The sequence below is a fragment of the Dendrobates tinctorius genome, unplaced genomic scaffold (genome assembly GCF_039654945.1).
Source record: "Dendrobates tinctorius isolate UK_male_01 unplaced genomic scaffold, ASM3965494v1 ptg000070l, whole genome shotgun sequence".
Taxonomy (NCBI): Eukaryota; Metazoa; Chordata; class Amphibia; order Anura; family Dendrobatidae; genus Dendrobates; species Dendrobates tinctorius.
In genome coordinates, this window is record NW_027361738.1 from 32,420,398 (window position 1) to 32,443,862 (window position 23,465).

General features: G+C 43.7%; 1 protein-coding gene across 3 annotated transcripts in view; it reads right to left on the minus strand.

Annotated features, from left to right (window-relative positions):
• Positions 1–373: 373 nt before the first annotated feature.
• Positions 374–23,465, minus strand: part of PRKAG2 (protein kinase AMP-activated non-catalytic subunit gamma 2) — a 357,046-nt gene continuing 333,954 nt past the window's right edge. For all 3 annotated transcript variants that reach the window (XM_073581558.1, XM_073581559.1, XM_073581561.1), the window contains 11 exons: positions 17,753–17,862; positions 15,427–15,508; positions 13,429–13,487; positions 13,137–13,182; positions 12,283–12,337; positions 11,344–11,470; positions 6,496–6,661; positions 5,404–5,441; positions 4,441–4,587; positions 2,446–2,539; positions 374–1,397 (listed from right to left, as the gene is read on the minus strand). In XM_073581558.1, coding sequence (XP_073437659.1) covers positions 1,366–1,397; positions 2,446–2,539; positions 4,441–4,587; positions 5,404–5,441; positions 6,496–6,661; positions 11,344–11,470; positions 12,283–12,337; positions 13,137–13,182; positions 13,429–13,487; positions 15,427–15,508; positions 17,753–17,862 — 956 coding nt within the window. In that variant the 3' untranslated portion in view covers positions 374–1,365. The remainder of the gene's footprint in view (positions 1,398–2,445; positions 2,540–4,440; positions 4,588–5,403; positions 5,442–6,495; positions 6,662–11,343; positions 11,471–12,282; positions 12,338–13,136; positions 13,183–13,428; positions 13,488–15,426; positions 15,509–17,752; positions 17,863–23,465) is intronic.

Sequence of the window (23,465 nt, forward strand, 5' to 3'; positions counted from 1 at the left end):
AACAATGCACTTTTTATTGCCCCGGGTAAAGTATGTGCACCCTCCATAATATAGATTCATGGTGACGTTATCTGCAAGCTGAATGCCATCGCCTTTCTTCTCCGTGACCTTATAATTAAATATACACACATTCTTTGCCAACCCATAGGAAAAAAAACCAAAAAAAAAAAAAAAACCAGGAAAAGGTAGGAAAAAAAAAAAACTTTCAAACAATTTTACACAAAATATATTTATAGACAGGGCTTCTCTGGCACTTTTTTCCCTCCCCTTGAGAACAACTTATATACATTACAGTACAGGATCCCAGGTTTGTAGGTAAAGATGCAAGAGAAAATCAGAGCATCTTCCCCAATGATAAAACGACGTGCAGCCATTTTAAACAATCAAACGTTTATTGATAGGGTGAAATCATTTTCCTTTTTTTTGATTCACCGGTTTGGTGCAATTTTTTTAAAATTGTATGTAAAAAATAAATAAAGGTATGCTTTTTGTTCAGTGTCTCATACATCTGTGGGGACATTTAACTAGTAGAAAGGACATCATTGCGGGATGGAAGCGGCTTTGTATCTGACCTGCCGGATCCCATTGTTGCGGTGCAGTCAGGCGACGTAGGTTACAGTATAAGTATCTCTGCCTTCAGACGAGCAGGGAAAAATTGAACACAGCGAGGCGATTGACACGTATATTGCTGCAGCCCGGACACAAGTAGGAAAACATTCTTTATGGTCCTACTGGCATTTGGGAACGTTGCGCTTTTTTATTTTTACACCTAAACATATTTGATACACATAGGAACCGGTGGTTGGAGAGGGGGCAGCAATGTGTCAGGGGAGAGGGTAGTAACTGCTTTTGGTGCTAGGGTGGTCTTTGGCACCTTGCTCCAAGTGTCTCCGACAGTCACAGGTATACAATTCTCATTGACGTTCACATTCGTTACAGAGTCAAACTTTTACACCAACAAATCCATCGCATTCTGAGGAGGTTTCTGCATTATATATACACTGCACACTAGCCTAGGGCCATGCCTCAGCATCAAACGCCTGAAAAACCTCGAAGGTCGAGAGCAGGTAGAGACGTCCATTTTGATATGTCAAACGAAAGGAAAAAAAAATAAAATTATCCAGGCAACAACCGAATATTCTGCTGTTTAACCATCGGGTATCCTCCTGGCAGCATTAAGAAAAAATGGCTACAAAAAGGAAGCCATCGAGCGGTGCGTTACTCTCCAATGCTTTACTCTTTCCCCATATGAATCTTCTGCCCCTCTATCGTAGTCAGTATTTCCAAGGTGAAAGTTTGACAAACATCATTCAAGTTTTTGTTTTTTTTTTGTCTTGAGAAAATGTGATGATGGGTTTGGGTGGATCAGTCCGCCTCACTTTCCTTCCTTTTGGCACCTACAGGAGGAAAAAAAGTTTTTTTTTAAAAAAAAAAGCAAACAACTGTTCTAAATTCTTTAGGCCTTGCATCGATTAATACAAAATAATTCTAAAAACAAGAATGAACAATCCATAACGTAGGGTTTCCCAAAACCAGACAACTGAGAAATGCCTCCAATGAATAAGAGACACTTTGTGAATTTCCAGTGTGTAGTTAGAGAAAAAGTTGCCCCATTACCAAAATTTGCACTTGACCCTTCAATCTGGTGGGCAATACACTCAAAAGGGCCACATACGACTGAAAAGCGCCCAATGTTTGTTCACCCACCGCAAATTGGTGGACGTCTTCCCTGATGGATTCTCCTCGTTGGTTACCAATTTTGCAGTGGGGAGAGACAGTCCTGTTCAAGTTCTCTTCAATCGTTTGGTTTACCCCAACGCTTAGGACCCAATTCATGAAGACTGGCATTTTTCACACCGGTCTTGATGGAGGGGGCCGGGTTAAGTACCAGGTGCCTGACTGAGTGAGGAATGCATTTGTCAGCCATAGCAGAAGGCCTTTAGACAAAAACATCCAGCATCTTAACCAAGGACCACCCCTCTAGAATAACCCGATGTTCACACAGCATCAGAGTTATGGAAAACAAGAAACTTTGGAACAATCTATACTTAGATTAATAAAATGAGATTTGTGCGAATTCAACACCCACTGAATAGCTGACTGAAGGGTCCAGAACATGTCGTTGCCTTCAGGATTTACTAGGCATAGCTGTGTACATGCTGTAGTGTAGCTCTCTGCAGCCCAGTCTCAAAGACAGGCCAAAGTGCAATACCAGACCCAGCCGCTAACAAGTAACTGGCACGGTTGACGTTTAAAATTTATTTAAAAAAAAAACACGTTCTTTCAGGGATGCACCCAAGTTGTTCCATGTCAAGTCTGAAAAATTGCAGACGCTGGCACAAGATCTTTAGAGCTTTCTACTGCAGCTTTAGTCTCTGCAATCAGGTCTGTGCAATTTACAATCACTACTTGGCTTGTGTAACAATGGAGAGGCATGTCACCCACCTGCAGGAGACAGCACCAGCGCCTGTAGGATATCCGAGAGCGAGATGATGCCAACAATGCTATGTGCCTCATTCACAACCACCAGTCTGTGCACCTAGGAAACAAGTCACGACAGCTCATCAGACACCGGTAAGGACAGGTTCATTCTAGTATTGGAAGTTGTGTCTTGTGCCGTATACGGGAATGATTATATAGGATGATATTTACCAATTTATTTTTAAGACATGCCCTGATATCACCAGCGGTAGCGCCCCTCTTGCAGTCCTGGCAGTTCCGTTTGACATTTTTTGTTAGTCACTGAAGGAACCTCCTATCTTCTCCCTGTATTTGCACAAGCTCATTGCTATTTGAAGGGAGCTGACTGACAGATTCGGCAGTTATGGAAAAGAGCCCAACGATTTACTGGCTGTGACCCAAAAAGGCGCTTAGATAGCCATTAAATGAGAGTTATCCAGCCCCTTTACACAGCAAAGCCACTGCCCTTAATCTATGCATTGGCTGTGACAGAAGGATGCCAAGCATTTACAGGAGACAGCCAGCCCCCTTCACAGACAGCAATGATAACTTACTGACAGAAAACGCTCTTCTGTTTAGAAACACAAGCCTTAAGTGCAGCTGCCGGGATTAAGGACTTAGGTGCCATCAGAAGATTAGGGCACATCTGATAACACACATTGCATACATCAGGGAAGCCAGATGTTGGACCAACTTAAGGAAACGCTACTAATATTAAGGTCACATTAAAAAATAAAAAAAACTGCACCCTGAAATCTAGAATAGTTTGTCATTAGACAGCCCTATTTCAAGTGTCAGAACTTAGTTTTCCACACGAGGCGGTCTCTTACAGAACAAATTTTTTTTATTCCCCAACATTCTCTGGCTCGATGAAGCCAGAGCTGCAGATCAAATAAGGGGGTGGTGGAAATTGAGGGAAAACCAGCAGGTGGGAAGGTGTATATAGATTTTCAGCCCCACCGTGAAGCTCCGAGCAGTGGGACTTGGTTTGAACAGTTATTCTGTGCCGACAGTCCCTTTAACAGGCGTAATTTTGAGGCACAAATAATGTAGTTAAAAATAACTTACGAGGTTTTGCCTCACGAGACATAAAAGCATATTCATAGGAGCCCATGCCTCCGTCTCCAGATCAGGGGTTCAAAGATCCCTTGCTCTGGGCATATTCATGGGACCCCCCCACGCCTCCATCTCGAGGTTCCCTGATCCCTTGCTCTGGCTGACGTCAAACCACCAGTAAGTGGAGAGGTGGTCGCGCATGTGCCGACTCTCTCCAGGGATTGCAGTGGGAGTTTCGGCTACAGAGCATTTGCTCGACTGGACTGGGAACTCTTAAAGCAATGAATGGATAGATTAGCACTTGCGCTGTCACCACTCACTGGTGATTTTAGACTTGCTTGAATGGTGGGAAGATCAGTTAACCCATGTTCCGGATAGAAAGTGTGGGCCCTGGAGGTCGGACCCGCATCTACCAGACATGTACGGCATATTACTATGGTAGTAATCAATAGGCTCTTCACCAGCATGGCCACCACATGTATCCATCTCACTGGCACCTTATACAGGCTTTATCTATGCACATTGAAAACACTAAGGAACCACCCTACATGGATGTCAGGTGTGCAAGCGATGGTCCATCACTATTCTGCACCGCCGCTTTACATCACTGTCTGCATCCTTCAGTATATTGATATAGCGACAAGGTATTGCCAAGTATGGCTGCTTTTTTTTTTTCTGTGAGAGCCTATGGATATTCCTTAGATGTTCCTCAGACAATGTCTTTCTTCATTTTAGGTTGTGTGGGGTGGCCATGTCATTGCACCATAGCACTTATGGCATTCACTGTGCAGTATGACAAGCACCAGCCTGTTTATGCCCAACAAAGACCCCTTTTTCCCCCTTCATATATGAGATTTGCAGTCATTTATGTTTTTGTAGTCTATTCCCCATTAACCCCATGAGGACAAGAGATGCAATCCTTACCTCTGCTCTGACTATTCGGTCCACTATAGTCTCCAGTGTTTCTAGCTTATTGCATTTTACTACACCCTCGAAATACTGCGAGCGGTGTTCCAGCGCCTGCGTCACCGTGATGTCCAAGTTGTTATAGGTTTTCTCAGCAGCAAGGTTCTGAAAATGAGTCATGCATCAATTAAAAGTACCGTTAATTATAAAAGGAGACAACTGTAAAATATGCCCATTGTACATAACACATGAACCAGTGGGAGACCCTCCAAACACGCACCCCCGCAATACTACACAACGGTCACTAAGGCAGTGACAGACAGCTGAGGGCCGAGCTCCGCTTCCCCTTTAATTACCCAGAGTCACTGTATAGATTATAATACCATTTGGCCTCTGTAAGACCTGTGCCATTGGTACCTTCCATGGACAGCCCACCAGTTACAATGGGCACTGTGTTATTTTTCATTTACCGTGTGGTGGCAATGCTGGAAATGTATGTGGTTATTGCAGCCTTACTTGCTTCTATACCAGGGGGTGAGCAGGGCCTGGGATGTCACATCTATAGAAACCTACTGGGATCTGGGTATGATCGCCAGGCATCAGACGCCATGACATAATTGGCCCCGGTTACCTCCCGATGTGGACGTAAGCGGACACACGTCTTATGTGAGCGCTGCAGCCAGTGGTCACTGACTGCCTGCAGCAGTTACCATTTTGTCTGAGTGAAATTCCGCTCTGACAGAATATTGATAATCAGCAGCTGCCGACTGTCATGTAAGCGCTGCAGCCAGTCCGGCGAGCGCCAGATGCCCAGGGCTGACACCGCAAGGGCAGGGTATAAGCTGCTCTTATTTTACTTGCGGGGACTCGGCATTTAGGAAGGGGGTTGTCCAAGTACTGTCTATCCCCTCTAACAATTCTGCTATATGAATAAGATTACGTCAAATAACAGTGGATAAAACAAAGATGATCTATACTTACAATGACATCAAATTTGGAATAAATATCCACTACTTTCCCTGAAATAAAAGAAAAAGTTTGTTATTGAAGCAAATCTAACATGTCTTGCTGAAGATTGAGTCAATGTTCTCATTGCTACTATTCTGTTATGTCCTGGACAGACTGGGCCATAATTGCTGTTTTATGGCGAACGTCCAGAATTTAAAGTCCGGGTACATCCCCTATGTCTGGCTCGGACATGGGACCCCCTGACCCAAACACAACAACCTCATGGGAATCTGTGAGGCTGTTATTTCTGGTCAGAGGAAAGTACCAAATCCAAAGTGTGAAGCGGGTCATAGTTATCTCATCGTAAGAAATGAAAAGTATGACCTTTTGGAAAGAGGAAAATAATCTTCATACACCTGACAGATGCAATACCGTAGGAAAAAAAAAAAAAAACGAATGAAAAAAGCTGCACTAAGAATCGGTGTCAACTAAGGCAATGTTCACATTTGCATCAGACGCACCATCTTAGATTCTGGCAAAAAAAAAGCCAGTAAAATGATGTAAATCTGATATTCCGTCATATTCATCATGTGATGCCATCAATCAGTTTTCTGTCCCTATAACAAGGCAGAAATATGCAGACTCTAACAGCTCCCTTGTCGCAGCGCAGAATTAACCCATTCTTCCCCATTAAAGGCTGAAATACAAACAAAGATGTGAACACGGTATAACTGCACAAAACTCTAGGATGGTGTTGTCAAAATCAGGAATCCGTTTTGCTGGCTATTTGGCCTTGGTACGTCTTATATCAATATTGCACATCGATGTGAATGATTATGACTACGCAGACCAGCAATGCAGCCACAGGCATTGGATCTGTCAATACAAGCACTAAATCTAAACAAAAAGGATTTTTTTTTAAAAATATTTTAAAAAAAAGTCTCTCCATATTTCACATTCATATTTATTAAGCCAATTCGATATTTTTTCCAATAGAATGGTAGCAAACTATATACCGAACAGGGAGAGGAGTTTTACAAAACCTAAAGTGGATGACAAATGAGAAGAGACTTACAATTAATACGACAATAGTATAATAATGAGGACATTATAATGGGATCTTACCCGACTCATCTACAACCGGCAACGCAGAAACTCGTCGTTCTACAAATATATTCAAAGCTTTGATGATGGGAGTGTGGGGATGTATGAAGGCAATGTTGTGGTAGGTTCCTATCCCAAGTTCCTCTAGGTTTTTCTTCATGAAGGCAGGCTTTGGCATTTCTGACACCTGTAACAAGAAACCAATTACCTAGTAAAAGATCAAGTGTGTGTCAAAGCATAAAAAAGGGAAGATAAATTATATGTAGATGTTACAGGGCAGACAGGTCAGTGAAGAAAACCCTGAAGATTAAGGTGCAGGAAGACAAAAGCCCAACTGCAAAAATTAAATAATTTCACATTAGTAAATTTATCACTGACAAATGTATAGCCAGCTTTTCAAAGTTTTATCTGACTAAGCTCTCACCAAGACAGGTTAGTTTATAAGGGTGTGTGCACACGCTGCGGATTTTGCTGTGGTTCCGCAGTGGTTTCGCAGTGGTTTTGGCCGCTGCGTACCCGCAGCAGTTTATGCTGCGGTGTACAGTACCATGATTCCCTATGGGAATCAAAAACCGCAGTGCAGACGGTGCGGGATTATCTGCGGTTTTCAACCCGCAGAAAGAATTGACATGTCAATTCTTTCTGCGGATTCCGCTGCGGTTTGCCATCTCCTCCATTGAGATGAAAAACCTCAGAGCAATCCGCAGGTCTTTTGACCTGCGGATTTTACAAAATCCGCGCGGATGAATCCGCACCCCAATCCGCAGCGTGTGCACACACCCTTAGGCGTTTATTTTTATTAGCTTAAATAACAGTCCGATTAGGTGAATGACATTATGGTACAAACATTACTAGTTCAGTAACAGTTACCAAAATGGGTAGGCGTTTGGGATTCCTGCTCATTAAAACAAACGCCTATTGCAGTTACTGATTATGATTATACAGCTCCTGTTAGACATAATGAAGGAAATCAAAGCACATCCTAATCTATTATCTTATTTAGAAGTATAATAAGTATGTCTCCACATCAGCAGATGCTACTGTAAAAAAAATATAATAAATATATTACACACAGGCATAACTGATTAAATCTGGGAATCATAATGATGGCTTAAAGGAAATACGCTGCATATAAAAGTAAGGTGCAAAGTGTGAAAGATAAACAGGTTGGGTGAAAAAGTCATTATCACAAAAGGGGAAAATAAAGTGCTCATGAAAATCTCAAGTCTTACAGATAGTATGGCACATCAGAGATTTAGGTCTTTATCACACCAGTGCCAAATACATTACACCATGTTAGAATGACAATTATATAGGTTATAATTTAAGGAGGATGATGTCATATGCAATATCACAATATTCAGGATAATGAAAACCAACCTCCCCCAACATTGTTACAAGCTCAGCCAACAGTTAAGGTACTGTCACACTTAGCGATGCACCAGCGATCTCGACCAGCGATATGACGTGGTCAGGATCGCTGGTGCATCGCTAAGTGGTCGCTAGTGAGCTGCCACACAGGCAAATCTCACCAGCGACATCGCTGGGTCGGCGATCCTGACGTCCTCCCGCCCGTGTCCACACGTTGCACGTCTCCACAGCAGGAAGCTGACGACGAGAAGTGGTCCAGGACGTTCTCGCGCGATCAGCGGTAACCAGCGGGGGAGCGGTCGGAGGCAAGTATCAGACATAGCGATATCGCTAGCAATATCACTATAACGTCACGAAAACCAGTGACGTTATAGCGATATCGCTTAGTGTGACAGGCCCTTTAGTGAGCACTTTAAACAAGCATGTCATTTCTAATAGCACTGGTTGAAATATAAAATGCAGCTCTGGGCTATAATACAGGTTACAAACAATTACCTGGGTAAAAGTTGAGTCACTTTGTTAAATATACTTCACTAGCTATATACAAGTAGTTACAGTGGCATGTAAAAGTTTGGGCACCCCCGGTCAAAACTACTAATATTGTGAGCAGTTAACCAAATTGAAGATGATAATAATAATAATAATAATAATAAATAAATTTTATTTCTATAGCGCCGACATATTCCGCAGCACTTTACATTTCAGAGGGGATTTGTACAGACGATAGACATTACAGCATAACAATAATCACATAGATCATAACAGATACCAAGAGGAGTGAGGGCCCTGCTCGCAAGCTTACAGTCTATGAGGAAAGAGGGAGACACGAAAGGTGGGTGGTAACAGTTGCCCTGATTGTATGGACCAGCCATAATGTTAAGATCAAATTATCTCTAAAAGGGCTAAAGTTAGAGATGGCATATTTTCTTTGAAACATTCAGCGTCAGAAACAGGGCTGTGGAGTCAGAGACCGAGACCATTTTGTTGGAGTCCGTGTAAAATGGACCGACTCCTAAACTACATAAAAAATTGGGTACAGTAGTACAATGCAGGAAGTGCTGTAAATGTTTTCATAATTCAGGAAAGTTATGAGATGTCCTATAACATGTCTGTTCCTGATCCAAGGCTCTTAGTTGAGATGAATCTGTTCTGCATTTTATGTTCATGCTAATGACCAGTGCTGTGGAGTCAGAGTCAGAAGTCAGGGAAATTGAGAAGTAAAGGTACTGTCACACTTAGCGATGTACCAGCGATCCCGACCAGCGATATGACGCGGTCAGGATCGCTGGTACATCGCTAAGTGGTCGCTAGTGAGCTGCCACACAGGCAGATCTCACCAGCGAGATCGCTGGAGACGGGGGTCGCTACTTACCTGTCACACCAGGCGATCCTGCGTCCTCCCGCCCGGCTCCACGCGTCGCTCGTCCTCACAGCAGGAAGCGCCGCAGGAAGTGGCCGACGAGAAACAGTCCTGAACGTTCTCGCGCGATCAGCGATAACCAGCGGGGGAGCCGGTCGTAGGTAAGTATCACACATAGCGATATCGCTAGCAATATCGCTATAACGTCACTAGTTATAGCGATATCTCTTAGTGTGACATGCCCTTTAGAGTCAGAGGCTTGGCTTACCGACTCCACAGCCCTGGCTCAGAGGATTCCAAAACATGAAAACAAGCCAGATTCATTTTGAAAACAAGTCCTGTGGACCGATGGGGTCAAAAGGGAATGGCCCCTTCCACCCCCCCCCCCCCCCCACCATATATATGACCTATTAATATGGGCATACAGGTAATTAAATATTACACTAGTCCTACCTGTATGCCTCACATTAACGTTCGTGTTGGGAAATGTTACATTCTGACTTTATGCTAATCATCTCTTCCAGGTTCAGGAGCGTGAAGTGCCTGGAAGAAACTCCTGCCTCCTCTTTTCATTGTAATACTCACTCCCCCTCCCCCCTCCCTTGTTCATCAGTTATGGCTCCGGAATCCTGCACCTTGCACTCCCTCCACAATACATACCTCATCCTCCTTTCTATGGGTGCTGCATTCAGGGATCTTCTGCACAGGCGACTTTTGCTCCATTAACCTCTGGTGTATATGCCGATAAAGTGCTCTCCCCACTTCCTCCCTGCATGGTCTTCACTATGTACACATGGGTCCTAGAGAAGACTATGCAAGGAGGAAGTGAGGAGAGCACCTTATTAGTGCACGCCGGAGGACACAGTGACTCGCCGGCATCTGCGCAGAAGATCCCTGAATGCAGTGCCCACAGAAAGGAGGAAGAGGTACATATTGTGGAGGGAGTGCAGGGCGCAGGATTCCTGGGCCATAACTGACTTGCATGGGATGGGGTAGACTTGTAATGAGGAGAGGAGGCAGGAATTCCTTCCAGGAACCGCACGCCCCGGAGACTGAAAAAAATCATCAGCATTAAGACAGAATATAACATTTCCCAACAACAAGACCACTAATATGGTGCAGACAGGTAGGACTAACACTTCTATCACCTGTATACCCATAGTAATAGTTCATATACGTCCTGGGGGAAGGGGGGGGGGGGTGTTACAGATTCGATTTAAAATAGAACTCTTTGACCACAATGATCAAAAGGTATGTGTGGAGCAAGAAAAAACAAGGCACAGAATTTCAGCAAAAGAACATCCCACCAAACATTAGGTGGATCAATCATGCTTTGGGGTTGTGTTACAGCCAATGGCATGGGGAACATTTCACAGCTAGAGGGGAGAATGGATTCAATGACATTTCAACAAATTCTTGATGCAAACATAACACCATCTGTTACAAAGCTGACGTTAAAAAGAGGATGGCTTCTAAAAATGGATAATGATAATAAACACACGTCAAAATCCACAATAGACTACCTCAAAAGGTGCAAGCTGAAGGTTTTACAATGGCCCTCACAGTCCCCTGATCTGATCATTGCAAATCTGTGGCTAGACCTCAAAATAGCAGAGGATGCAAGACTACCCAGGAATCTCACAGAACTAGAAGAATTGTCCAGGGAAGAATGCATGAAAATCCCTCAAACAAGAATTGAAAGACTTGGCTGGCTACAAAAAAGAATTTATAAGTCGTGATACTTTCAAAAAAAAAAGGGGAAGCTACTAGGTACTAATTATGCAGGGTGCCCAAACCTTTGCATCGTCCGATTTTCCTGTAAAATGAAAATATTTTTTTTCCCCTAAAATACAAAAAGAAATGTTTCATCTTTAACTTTAGGCCTTTTAGAGATTATTTCATCTTCAGGGGTGCCCAAACTTTTACATGTCACTGTACATGGTTACAAAGGGGACGCATTTTCTGGAGTTGCAGTAGATTTCCAGGGAATTTATCACCAAGTCTGAGAGCGCAGGGAGATTTCCAGCTGAGCTACAGCCATGTGTCCAGACGGATGACGTATCCAGCCATCATTGCAGATGGTTCCCACTTATAAATAGACAGGAACAAAAAGAGAGGAAGGTTTCTGCTTTACTTACAAAAAGCTGAAGAAACTTGAGGATTCGCTTGTGGGTAAGTATATAAAGTGCATTCCCGCTGACTGGGTCGATTACCGGTAATCTGTGGATTTTGTTCTTGATGAGTGAATACACTGCATCGTATAGGCTGCGTGGGAAAGAAACACTGACATTATATCACAGGCGAGGACAGCACGCTGCGTTACAGGATAGAGAACACTAACAATTACACAACTCTATGTAGTGTGCAAACAAGGAATTTACCCACCACACTTTATTACTTTACAGATGGGCTGATGGTGGTCCTAACAACAACAACTACAAACACAACACTGATCGACAAACCACTGCTGCTCCTCCATACTGCCTTCGGTGATCCCTGGCTTCCTCTTTGGGCAGGGAGCAGTCAGGTGAATGTTGCAGCCAATCAGGGGCTGCTGATAGACCGCAGCGGTCATGTTCCGCCTGAGCCAGAAGAGCAGTCAACGATTTTAAATTTCTTCCCAGTTGGATAAAATTTATTTTAAAATTAATTAATTTAAAGGCTATGTGCCCACGTTAGCGTTTTTAAACGCTCAGGAAACTGGTCTCCTTCCCAGAAAAAGCGCGGAACGCGCGTTTTTGATGACTTTTTTCCGCGCGTCTTCTGAGCTATAGAAAATAGCCAAAAACGCGGACCTAAGCGGAAATTAATGAACATGCTGCTTTTACCACTAAGCGTTTCCTTAGCGGTAAAAAACGCATCCATTGGCACAAAAAGGCCAAAATGCATTAAAATGAATGGGATGCTTCTTTTAAGCGTTTTTGATGCGGTTTGACCCCGAAAAACGCATCAAAACGCTTTAAAAAAAACGCAACGTGGGCACACAGCCTAAAGGTTAGGACCACAATTGGGCCATTTGTAAAAGTAATATTTAACCATTACTTTAGGATATGTTAATTTTTCTTTTTTGTGGATACCTTGCATCTGGAGTTATATTCACCAAAGGCTTGAAGGTTTCTTGCAAATACAATTCTGTAGAAACAAAGTAAAAAAAAAAAATAGAAATAAGGTCATACTTCCAGAAAAAAAACAAAACATCATATTAACCCCTTAGTGACAGATCCAAATTTTAAATATCTGACTAGTGTCACTTTATGTGGTAATAACTCTGGGTCAAACCCGTTGAAGCGCTCGAGCAGCGCGAAACGGCCGTTGTCAGCCTTTCTAGCACTCCTTAGGTCACTCCCCCGACTTGACATGTTCATGATATGTCAATAAATCAGTGAAACTTCCATCTCGATGAGTGCGACCTCTTCAATTTGCATGGATTAATATGAAGTAGTCAGTATTGGCAGCAGCATCTAAGGGGTTAAAGAGATATGGATGGTGACAACACTGATCGTGGCTGATGCAGCAAGTTGTCAGCTATAGTGTACAGCCGACAGCTGCTGGATTGTCACTTGTATGGGGATGCTAGTCTCATATCAGGTCAGTTAAAAGACGTATTGACGGTCATTAAGGGGTTAAATATACAGACACTCACGACCTGACTTCTACCACCAGATAGTGGATAAATCCAGACTTTTAGAATATTACTAATCAGAAGTCTCGTCCTCTTAGACACTTTGAAGTAACAGCAATTGCAGTAACGAAATGTGTTAATAAATGCAGTGTAAAGGAGGAGATGCTAATCGGGATTGTAGACGATCAGCTTTAAAACCCAAAGAAAATACTGCATATATTTCCAGACTAAAAGACAAAAAAAAAAAAAAAAAAATCTCTCAAGGCAACTGTGCAAGTTAAACATTTATGATGAAGTAATGGTTCTTACCCCTCCAGGTCTCAATCTTGTGCTCCTCTAATTCATATATCTGTACCTAGGGTGACATATAGATCAAAGTATTTAATATTCCATTATTTATATAGTGCCAACATTCTGCCTGGCTGTTCACAGCCTGTAACAATCAGCTCATCGTCCCCTTGTGGGTTAGTCCCAGGGGGCGCTATAGGTACAGGCGAGAGGAAATTACATGGACTGACCGAAATGCGGTCACTGCCTAAATCCCAAGAGCGCTGCTGTGTACTGGCCAGTGGCACTACATAGTGTAAGCGATGGTACTTACCATTGGAGACTTGTAGTAGCGATGCAATATATTGATGAAATCTGTAATTGTTAACATTCCTGAAATAAAGCATAACAGGATTAGGTGACAGTCACTAAGGCCGATCGCCACATCTCCAGGGTAATGCAGGTTCTGCAGACTGGTGGAGGCAGTGCACTGAACCATCGCCTGGGTTATTGCATGTGCATCACTTTATATAGAGGTTATATTGGTGTTAAAAGTACTAATTTTATATGTGTTATAGAAGTGAGTATCTGACATTTGGATGTGCAAGAAGCTGTAAAATAGATCTCTATACACCAGTCCAAGCAATAGGACATGAGAAGACTAGCTGTCCTAGTCACCTCCATGTCCTAGAGATGAGGGAAATCAATTTTGTTAGGAATTTTGTCACCAAAATTTAGAATTGCCAGAATTAGGATTTGTAAAAAAAAAGTTCTTCGACCTGGGAAAAGGAATCTCATTCTCCTTAACCTTCCCTTTATATCTCCTGTCGCTGGTAGTCTGACTGGCACCTGCCTTTGCAGGCCTCCAGTCCCACGGTGTCCTCTAGGGCATGACACACGTCAGTGAAGTTAATTTGTCTGTTACACCCCACGTGATGACATGGGGCCTAATAAAGAATGGCTGCAGCAGAGGCTCAGAAAGAAGAGCGAAGGAAGAGGATCCGATCAGAAAATCGGAGGTGGCAGAGGATATGATTTTTTTTTTCTTTAAACTCCTTCACAGTACAGTGGAGGGTAGCTTTAAGCTGGTGACCTAAAGCCTGGAGATGGATACTGCTAGCCATCGGTAAGGCAGCAGGTTAGGACACGCTCCGAGGTTTCACACGACTACCTCCATGCTTACGGACAGTCTTGGTCTTTATATAGACGTCTTATCAGCATTTCTAAGGAGCTCTCCAATACTATCTTCCAGATCGTTGGAGGAGAACCGCATGTAACCATCTCCATAGCAGAACCTCACACTTCCCGTAGATGTGCAGCGGCATGTGAAAGGAGGTCTCGCGTGTTGACTTTCTATACAGTCCAATTAAAAATTGACTAATCTTGAAGTGGTCTTTTTTTTCCCCAGACTGGAGCAACCGGATCACTATCTATATATTACAGAGAAGCCGGTGCATCGACTCAGGGCCCAACTAGACAGAAAAGTAATCTTGCAAGACGGCGCTTGCTCTGTGTGAGCCGCACAATGCCCAAGCTAAATGCGGCACTGTCCCATAGTAGCTCAGTGCGACGGCCATTTCCGTAGAGTGGGCACTAATGCACGTGCATAAAACTGGCAATGCTACACAAATAGCCAGATGCCAGCACTTTATAAGCACAGCATGCAGTGCACTGCCGGTACTCCGACATCTGGCCATAGTATACAGTCTGGGTAAGGGGGCATTTTTTTTCTTCCAAAGAGGTGAGATGCATCAATGTACCGTATAGTCAAAGCTGGGTCATACTGCAAAGTGATGTAAAATGGGCCTTCTTTCTGGGATCTCTGCCCCCCATTTTACTTGTTTAGGGGCAAGCGGCATGGCTTCCGCTTGTTCAGTTTCCTACATCAAGAGTTGCAATGAACACATCTCTAGTCTATAGTCAGCAGAGGAGCTCGGGAGCACAAGACCTCCTCCGAGACGCTGAGCATGCCCTAAAAAGGCATAAAGAAGAGGGCTGTGTGATAACAGAGGTCACCGCACAGGGGGCAGTCGTCTCCAAACCAGATATCACTGCAGTGTGCAGACGTGGGCTCAACAGCACGCCAAAGAATGACAGCTGCTGCAGGACCACCCGCGAAAGTACTTACAAGCCCCTTTTATTCTATTGGCAGCCAGTAGGAGATTAGGAAGATTTCATTGCATTACAGAAAGTGTCAGTAAGGAGGATTTTCTGGTTTCAGAAAACTTGTCCCCTCACTGTAACAGGTTTAAAAAACACACATTAAAGGAACCCCACACACAACCAAAGGGGTCAGAATTACTGCCAAACGGGAATATAGTATGGAGCTCACCTACAAAACTCTGGTTTTTCGTTTCCCATAATGGCGCAGCCCTTACGCCATTAGCTACCAGCGCAAAAAAGGCCTTCTTTACCTGCAGAGGAGAGAAAACAGACGTGAGCTTGGTTTTAGGCTGGGTTTATAACTGAGGTATGTACACAACAGTAGAATATTGGCCAGGTCGGCAGTAATCTCATGGACCTAGGGTTACAAAATATCAGTGATAACTAGTGCAGATCCAAAGCCAGCACAGCTTTCAAGTTTAAAAGGGGATGTCCAGGCCTGGGGCTTAAAGAGGTTGTCCACTAATTTTACATTGATTGCCTATCCTAGGTCATGTGTGCCGAGCGGACGTTTTTAATTATACCATTTTGGTGCAGATACAATCTTTCAATCGCCCTTTATTGCATTTTAATGCAATGTCGCGGCGACCAAAAAACACACGTAATTCTGGTGTTTTGATTTTTTTTCTCACTATGCCATTTAGCAATCAGGTCAATCCTTTTTTTACGGATAGATCTGGCGATTCTGAACGGGGTGATTTAAATTTTTTTTGTTTTTTTTTGTTTTACTTTTGGCATGCTTCAATAGCCTCCATGGGAGTCTAGAAGCTGCCACAGTTTGATTGCCTCTGCTACATAGAGGTGATGCCCAGATCGCCTCTGTAGCAGATTTACTGCATGGCTGTGAGCGCCGTCCACAGGGTGGTGCTCACAGGAATCCAACCACAATGACAGAGGTGTCAAGGAGACCTCTGGTTGTCATGCCGACGAACCGATAACCCCAATCACATGATGGGCTATTGCGGGCATGTCAGCTGTTCAAAACAGCCAACATGTCCCGACTTTGAGGCCGTGAGCCCATATCAAAGCAGGGGTGCTGCCATCGGACGTACTATTCCGTCCAATGGCAGAAAGGGGTTAATGGGATGTCCCAGTAATAGGGTCAGTGCCAATCTGAGGTTTCTCCCATGCATCAACTTCTCATGGGCTAATAATGCCAAATGGCCGATCAATAGCAATGGTCAGTGCGGTAAATTAATCAGCGCCAGGTACGCAGACCACCTCTAGGCTGTATGACGCCAGGTATGGAGGTACTGCAGCTCTGGCCAGTTAAGTGGACTGTTACTAGCACCATTTATTCCTTTAAGATTTGTTTGTTCTGTACATGAAACGATTATACCGGTCAGGGGTTTTTCCTCCAAAGAGAGTAACAGGAAGGATGCAGACTAAGTCTTCAAGGAACGGAATTCCCTTTGCTGGATTTTAAAAATTCTTCAAAGCCGTCTGCAGACGCTAAGCTTCAGGCTGGGGCTGTGCGCTGCATTCTCTCCTAGGCGGCTTTGTATTTGACCTTTTATTAATTCCTGTGTTTTGGTCGGTTTATGGGTCAGAGTTTATATATTATGTCTGATGCTGACATTTAACCACAAAGAGAAAAAATAGAAGTTTTCTTCTTATCCAGCCACATTTCTACTATTTTGTGGGATACCGAACATTCCTCCTGCATACAGGACCAACTAATAACATCGGAATTATTGCATAACTCTGTAGTGAGGCCATTAGTTCCTGGCAGAATGAATGATTTTCTTGTAAATCCTCCTGTACTTTCATATTGATAACAAATCCTCAATACCAGATCATTTGGGGGGGGTCTGACACCTGGCACCCCCGCTGATCAGCCATTATTGGCTCTGGTGGGTGAAAACATTGCAGGGCAGACCACCACATTGCCGTACACCGTCTGGTAGTCGCTGCCGGGTAGTGCAGCACATAGAAGCGGCCACTAAGTTGAATGATGCCGCTCGGCACACACTATACATCCAGCCACCACCGGAGCACATGACAGCTGATCAGTGGGTGTGTCTGACCCCAACTTACCTGATATTAAGGATACATCACCAATAGAGTGTAGGAAAACCATTTTTATGTGAGAGATTTATTTCTGGACCCAGAAATTAAACACGAACACAAAAATCGCCTAAAAAGGTCAACGTCACTAGCAAATCTCTAGACATTACGCACACCGTTCATGCATGCCCGACCTGCAGCTCCTCCTCAACGCCTCCTGGATGCAAAACAAGGAGAAAATGGGAAATACAAAAGCCCCGGTGTGCCATCAGAAGAGTGTCACACTATTACTGCACAACCGGGATCTGGATACGGGCTACATCAGACCGCCGCACCCATCTCATTCAGGCAATAGGACCCCCATTTTGGCAACACCTGGTAACTCAGTCTACATGATCACTATCGGGACTACATTTTTATACTTTTTTTCTTCATACACAGTTTAATAGCTAGCCTTTAGTAGAAGAAGCAATAACAGGAAAACTCACTTGTAAGGTAGTGTCAAATACAACAAGCTTGGAGCTGGTGGGCACAATGTCATAACACTTGTGGGATTTCATGAAGCGCATGTATATGTCACTCTCCGATTCTTCAACAGCTGGAAGAGAAAAGTGAGAGTCAGTATAACTGGATAGAGCCGAGTAATAGCTACAATCACTGAACGGAAAAAAACTATTGGGCAGTGGAGAAATGGATCCCATTGTTCCGAGTGAGATAGATATTCTATTATACACACGCACATTTCTGATTGGACACAGCATCAGACTATAGGGACAGCCTCCCAATTGGAGATACCTGGTTGTCAAATTATTCTTACATTTTTAGGAGAAATAACAGCTATAAAAATGATCCAAAACCATCAATTCATGGATATTACTAGTATTAACTAAAAAAAATTACATGTTAGGAGATCTCATAAGGATTGGAGATTGGATGTCAGCAGATGCCACACTGACATATATACCTTCCCATATCTCTACACTGCAGAAAGATTGGCCATCAATATCAGATAGGAGGGGGTTCTCACCCCCCCCCCACCCATCAGCTGCTTCCAGATCCTACAACTGGGAAAGCAGTTTACAAAGCGAGTACCACAGCGCCATGCACTGTAGTATCCATTCTGGGGTACTACAGCTCACTTCCTATTGATTTAATTAATAAAGTTAGGATCAACTACGTCCCAAATTACAAGGAATGGCACTTCAATATACAACATTAAATCAATAAGGCCAGTAAACGTACCGTCACCTATAAGAAGTGAACCATAAATAGATTAAAAATATATATTCGCTTCTTATAGGCGACAGTACATTTACTGCCCCTACTCATTTAACTAGTAGCTGACCGCTGGTGGTGCACAATGTTGGAGCCGCACTGATCGAACATGGATGAGCCAGGCTAAAGATAGGTCATCAATATCTTCGTTGTGGACTTTTTTTTTCTTAATAGTAACTTGACATTGATTCATGCCGCCCGTGATGGAGGCAGCATCACCCAGATCCTGGCTGCATGATTGCAGCGAGGTATATTTCTCTGAAACGCTTCAGCATTTCAAAAAGCATCTGGCTTGAAGATATGGCCGAGACCACAGGGAGAGGTTAGACTAGTCAAGTGCTGCCCCCGGCCCCAATGTTCCCAGACACTAGAGGTGACTGGTGAAGAGGTAGGCATAGACAATAAAATACGTATACACGAGACCTTTCAGTCAACTAGATTCAAATTCAACTTACGATACATTTGTCTGGATTGCCAAAGCAGTTCAGAGAGAATACACCTGGCTTTAGTCACAGATCACCGGACAGGCCCCTTTATACATACATTAATAGATTAGACGAGAAGCCCTTATCTAATGCGGCCCATCAGAGATCCACCCCAGAACATCACACTGGTCCACATAACGGAACATCTGTGCTCCCTGGCTCAGGAAAGAAGCACAAGTAGTTCTATAGATAAGAGGCAGTAGAAGGAACGCTCGGGGTAATGCAGGCAGTACAACGGATCCATAGGGAACAGGCAAATAATGGAGCTGCCCACAGGAAACGGTCACCGTCTGTGGCCGGCAGGATTTGTACCTTCACATTTCATCAGGAATTGTGGAGATCTAGACGTGGACCTGACTTGTGCTGCATATTTTACCAGCCAATATGAAGACACCAGAAAAGGGGTTCACCCTGCTGAAATCCGGACGGTCACACGAATTCGCGCCACCACCCGGCACAGCCATCTTATGACGCGGGATCAGCCGGTAATTTGATTTTCCACTTTGATTTTGAGCATCGCTCCAAACCCAGACCTCCGTGGGAGATTGTTATTTGCATTGATCATTTTTATGTTTAAATGTTCTGAACACATTCCACTATGTAATGAATAAAGATTTGCAACTGGAACATTTCATTCAGCGAGATCTAGGATGTGGGATTTTAGTGTTCTTTATTTTTGGGAGCAGTATATACATCCATCTATAGCTCGTAATCCACAGATGCTTTGCTTTCCCATAATTACTGTACTTTTGGCAATTAAGATAATTAGCTCATTTCCCAGGATATTTCAGCATGCCCACAATATGTTCTAATAGATTTTTTCTGTATTTTTGACTAACAGAACATACAAAGGGAAAAATCAAAACAAAAAACCCCACAAACTTAAGTCCCACGTCCAGCGCCTCCGCCGCACCTCATGCATTCCTTTAGGGGAACATACGCATTGGTAAAATGGCAGAACGCAGAATGCAATTGTCTAAGGGTACCGTCACACTTGGCGACGGCACCAGCGATCCCGACAATGATGCGACCTGGTAGGGATCGCTGGTGCGTTGCTACGAGGTCGCTGATGAGATGTCAAACAGTCAGATCTCAACAGCGACGCAGCAACAATACGACGGTCGTTGGGACCCTGTCTCTCAGACCTGTAGTATTGAGGTCGCTCGTCATTGTCCCTGTCTAACACAGCGATGCATGCTGGCCAGCGGGACACCAGCGATCAAAAAATGGCCCAGGACATTAGAGCACGATAACGACATCGCAGCGGGGTTCCGATCGCCGCTATGTGTCACACGTAGCGAGATCGATGTTGCGTCACCAAGTAGATTAACTGTAGTTCCTGACAGCGCCATAAACAGTGTGATTGCGCTGTGGTGTCTACACCGAAGCTGTAACAGCTGATTACTGGGTGTTCCAGTGCCACCAATTCACAATGAGGAATCCACAGTTCTCATGATCGGTGGTGGTCACAGCATTGCAACCTCGAGTAATCAGCAACCTATCAATCCGCTGTCTACAAAGATGGAGGAGGATCCCATTACCACTACATGCATTAAAACAAATGCCTAATTGAATTTAATGGCTCAATACTATACAGAGGATAAAACTATAGGATAAACACCAAAAAATTTTTTTAAAAAAGCCAGGAGTGGTGTCAGAGGAGTGTCAGAAGTGTGACCGGGAACCAAACAATATATCTTTCATTTGATGAATTCAGAATCTGCGTTTTTTAGGGATAGCACGTCTCTTCACCATAGATATATAGGACACAAGGATTTTTGATTACACGTCACTCAGGTCACACGGAAATCGTCCAGACCATGGAGAAAAAAAAATACTTAATTTTAAGATACAATCTAATAAATAAAAAGGAATCTCATCCCTGCTGTTGTCACTTCTACAGAAGGAGCAGTACAGCGAAGAATGCCAGCGCTGCCATCTGCTCCATCAGCAGCTACCAGCCTCAATCTCCGGCATTTTTTTGCATCTTCAAATATTTGCCGTTTAATTAAAAGTAAGAGCTTTGCAATTCCATTGTGTGAAGAGAAGATCTTGGCAGAGTGACAGTGGATGAATACACAAACAGCCAAAACATTAAGACCACTTGGCTAAGTGAATCATAGAATCGTAGAGTTGGAAGGGACCTCCTGGTCCAACCCCCTGCTCAAAGCAGGATTCGCTAAATCATCCCAGTCAGATGTCTGTCCAGCCTCTGTTTGAAGACTTCTATTGAAGGAGAACTCACCACACCTCTTGTGGCAGCCTGTTCCACTCACTGATCAATGTCAAAGTTTTTTTCTAATTTCTAATCTGTGTCTCCTCCCATTCAGTTTCATCCCACTGCTTCTAGTCTTTCCTTGTGCAAAAGTGCATGTTTACATTAGCCATCCGAGGCCATGGAAGGTCAGCCGATTGGCTACTTGTAAGCGGATCAGTGGTCATTTAATACCACCCTGCTTGGAGAGAGTGATCGTTCATGGTATGTTAAAGTTGAGTATTTACCGCAGACATTTCTTCCAAACACACTGCAGTGTACAGTACAAAGAGTGAGATTTTGGAATTCTTGTGCAAACGCTGCTGATTTTTTCCTTGCAAATTTGAGCCAAAGAATTTTTTTTTCTCAATTCTGCAGTTACTTAGAGTTTTTCCACCTATTCAAATACGCAGCATTTCTCCTGCCGAGTGTTACATTTTTAGTGCAGAAATTTATTCTGCAAATTAACCTTACACAGGCCAATGTGCTGCTGAGAATGAGGATTCGCAGGCAATATTCTTTGCTTAAAGATTATTCAGCGTTTTGCTTGTTTGTCAGGTGATGGCAGTCTGTTCACACTACAAGATAATCTGTCGCTTATTCCTGATAATTACCGGTGAAAATGCACACTGAGTAGTTTGCCTGTACAGAGAGCAACTTTGACCCATTGAGGTCACCAAACCGCTGAAGGAGAGTCCTGTGGCATTTGGAAACAAAGGAGTTTGTTGCACCAACTGGCTTCAACGGATCGGACTTGTTTTCCCAGCACATCCCACTGAGGCTCGGACATGTGGCAGTGAACAGCGGTCAGCATGGGTACGCTAATGTGTGTGGCAGTATAAACCCCCATACACTGCAGGCTGCAATGCTAGGTGTCATGGCATCTTACCATCACAGCCAACATAACTTTCAGCAGCAAGTGCTACCGTAGCTCTTCCATGGAATCAATCCAGATAGCTTAACTTTCTCTTCAAATCCATGATTCAGTCACTAGTACACCAGTTATCCTTTTTACCTTCTTTTCCCAGTCACTGTATACTAGTGACTATAACAAGACCAGTTATCTTGGCAATTCCCTGACCTAAGCAACACAATATGACTTGCCAAAAATAGAATTAGTCTTACCGGTAATTCGATTTCTAGGAACCTTCCACGACAGCCATATCGGAGGATGTCTCCCCGCCCTAATGGGGGACAGGAAATGCACAAGAGGTTAAATAACCCTCCCCTTCCTGCTATCTCCAGTGCTTTTCCTGGACACACTAGCATGTATAGTTACCACCAAGGTGTAGGACTCATCCAATAAGAGTATCAGATAGGAAGGGAAATTAGTGCTGCCGTGGAAGGTTCCTAGAAACCGAATTACCGGTAAGACTAGTTCTATTTTCTCTAGTCACCTTCCACGACCGCCATATCGGAGAAATACCAACAACTAATTTCTTAGGGAGGGACAACAGCCTGCAGAACATATCTGCCAAATGTTAAATCCCTGTTGAAATTTAGTGTATAGTGTCTGGTGAATGTATGTACAGACGACCAGGTGGCAGCTCTGCATATCTGCTCAGAAGATGCATTCCCTCTTCCTGCCCATGATGTTGATACTGAACGAGTAGAGTGCGCTTTCAGAGATGTAGGAAGAGGAATTTTCTGTGACGAGTAGGTGAGGCTGATGGCTTGCCTGATCCAATTCGTGATTGTAATTTTTGCCGCCTTTTTGCCTTTATTCTGACCGGAAATTTGAATAAAATCTGGTCAATCCTCCAACTCTGTCTGCTAGAGGTAGAAGAGAACTACTCTACAGACGTCTAGGGTGTGAAAGTCTTCTTCTTTCGTGTTGGAGGGGTTTGTACAGAAGGAAGGTAATACAATGTCCTGGCACCTATGAAAGTTTGAGACTACCTCAGGCATAAAGGAGAGATTTAACCTCAGGAAGATGCTATCTTCCGTGATGGTCAAGTATGGCTCCTGTATTGAAAGGGCCTGTAATTCTCTAATGCGCTGGTCAAGCCTTTGAGAACTAGGTTCAAGTCCCACGGAGAAACTGACCACGGAGTCTGGGACGGATTCTAGTTGCTGAGGTTATGAATCGCTTGACCCAGCGATGGCTTGCCAGATCTTGATTGTAAAATGAACTAAGAGCTGACCTGTACCTTTAGTGTACTAGGAGTGAGCCCTAGAACCAAGCCG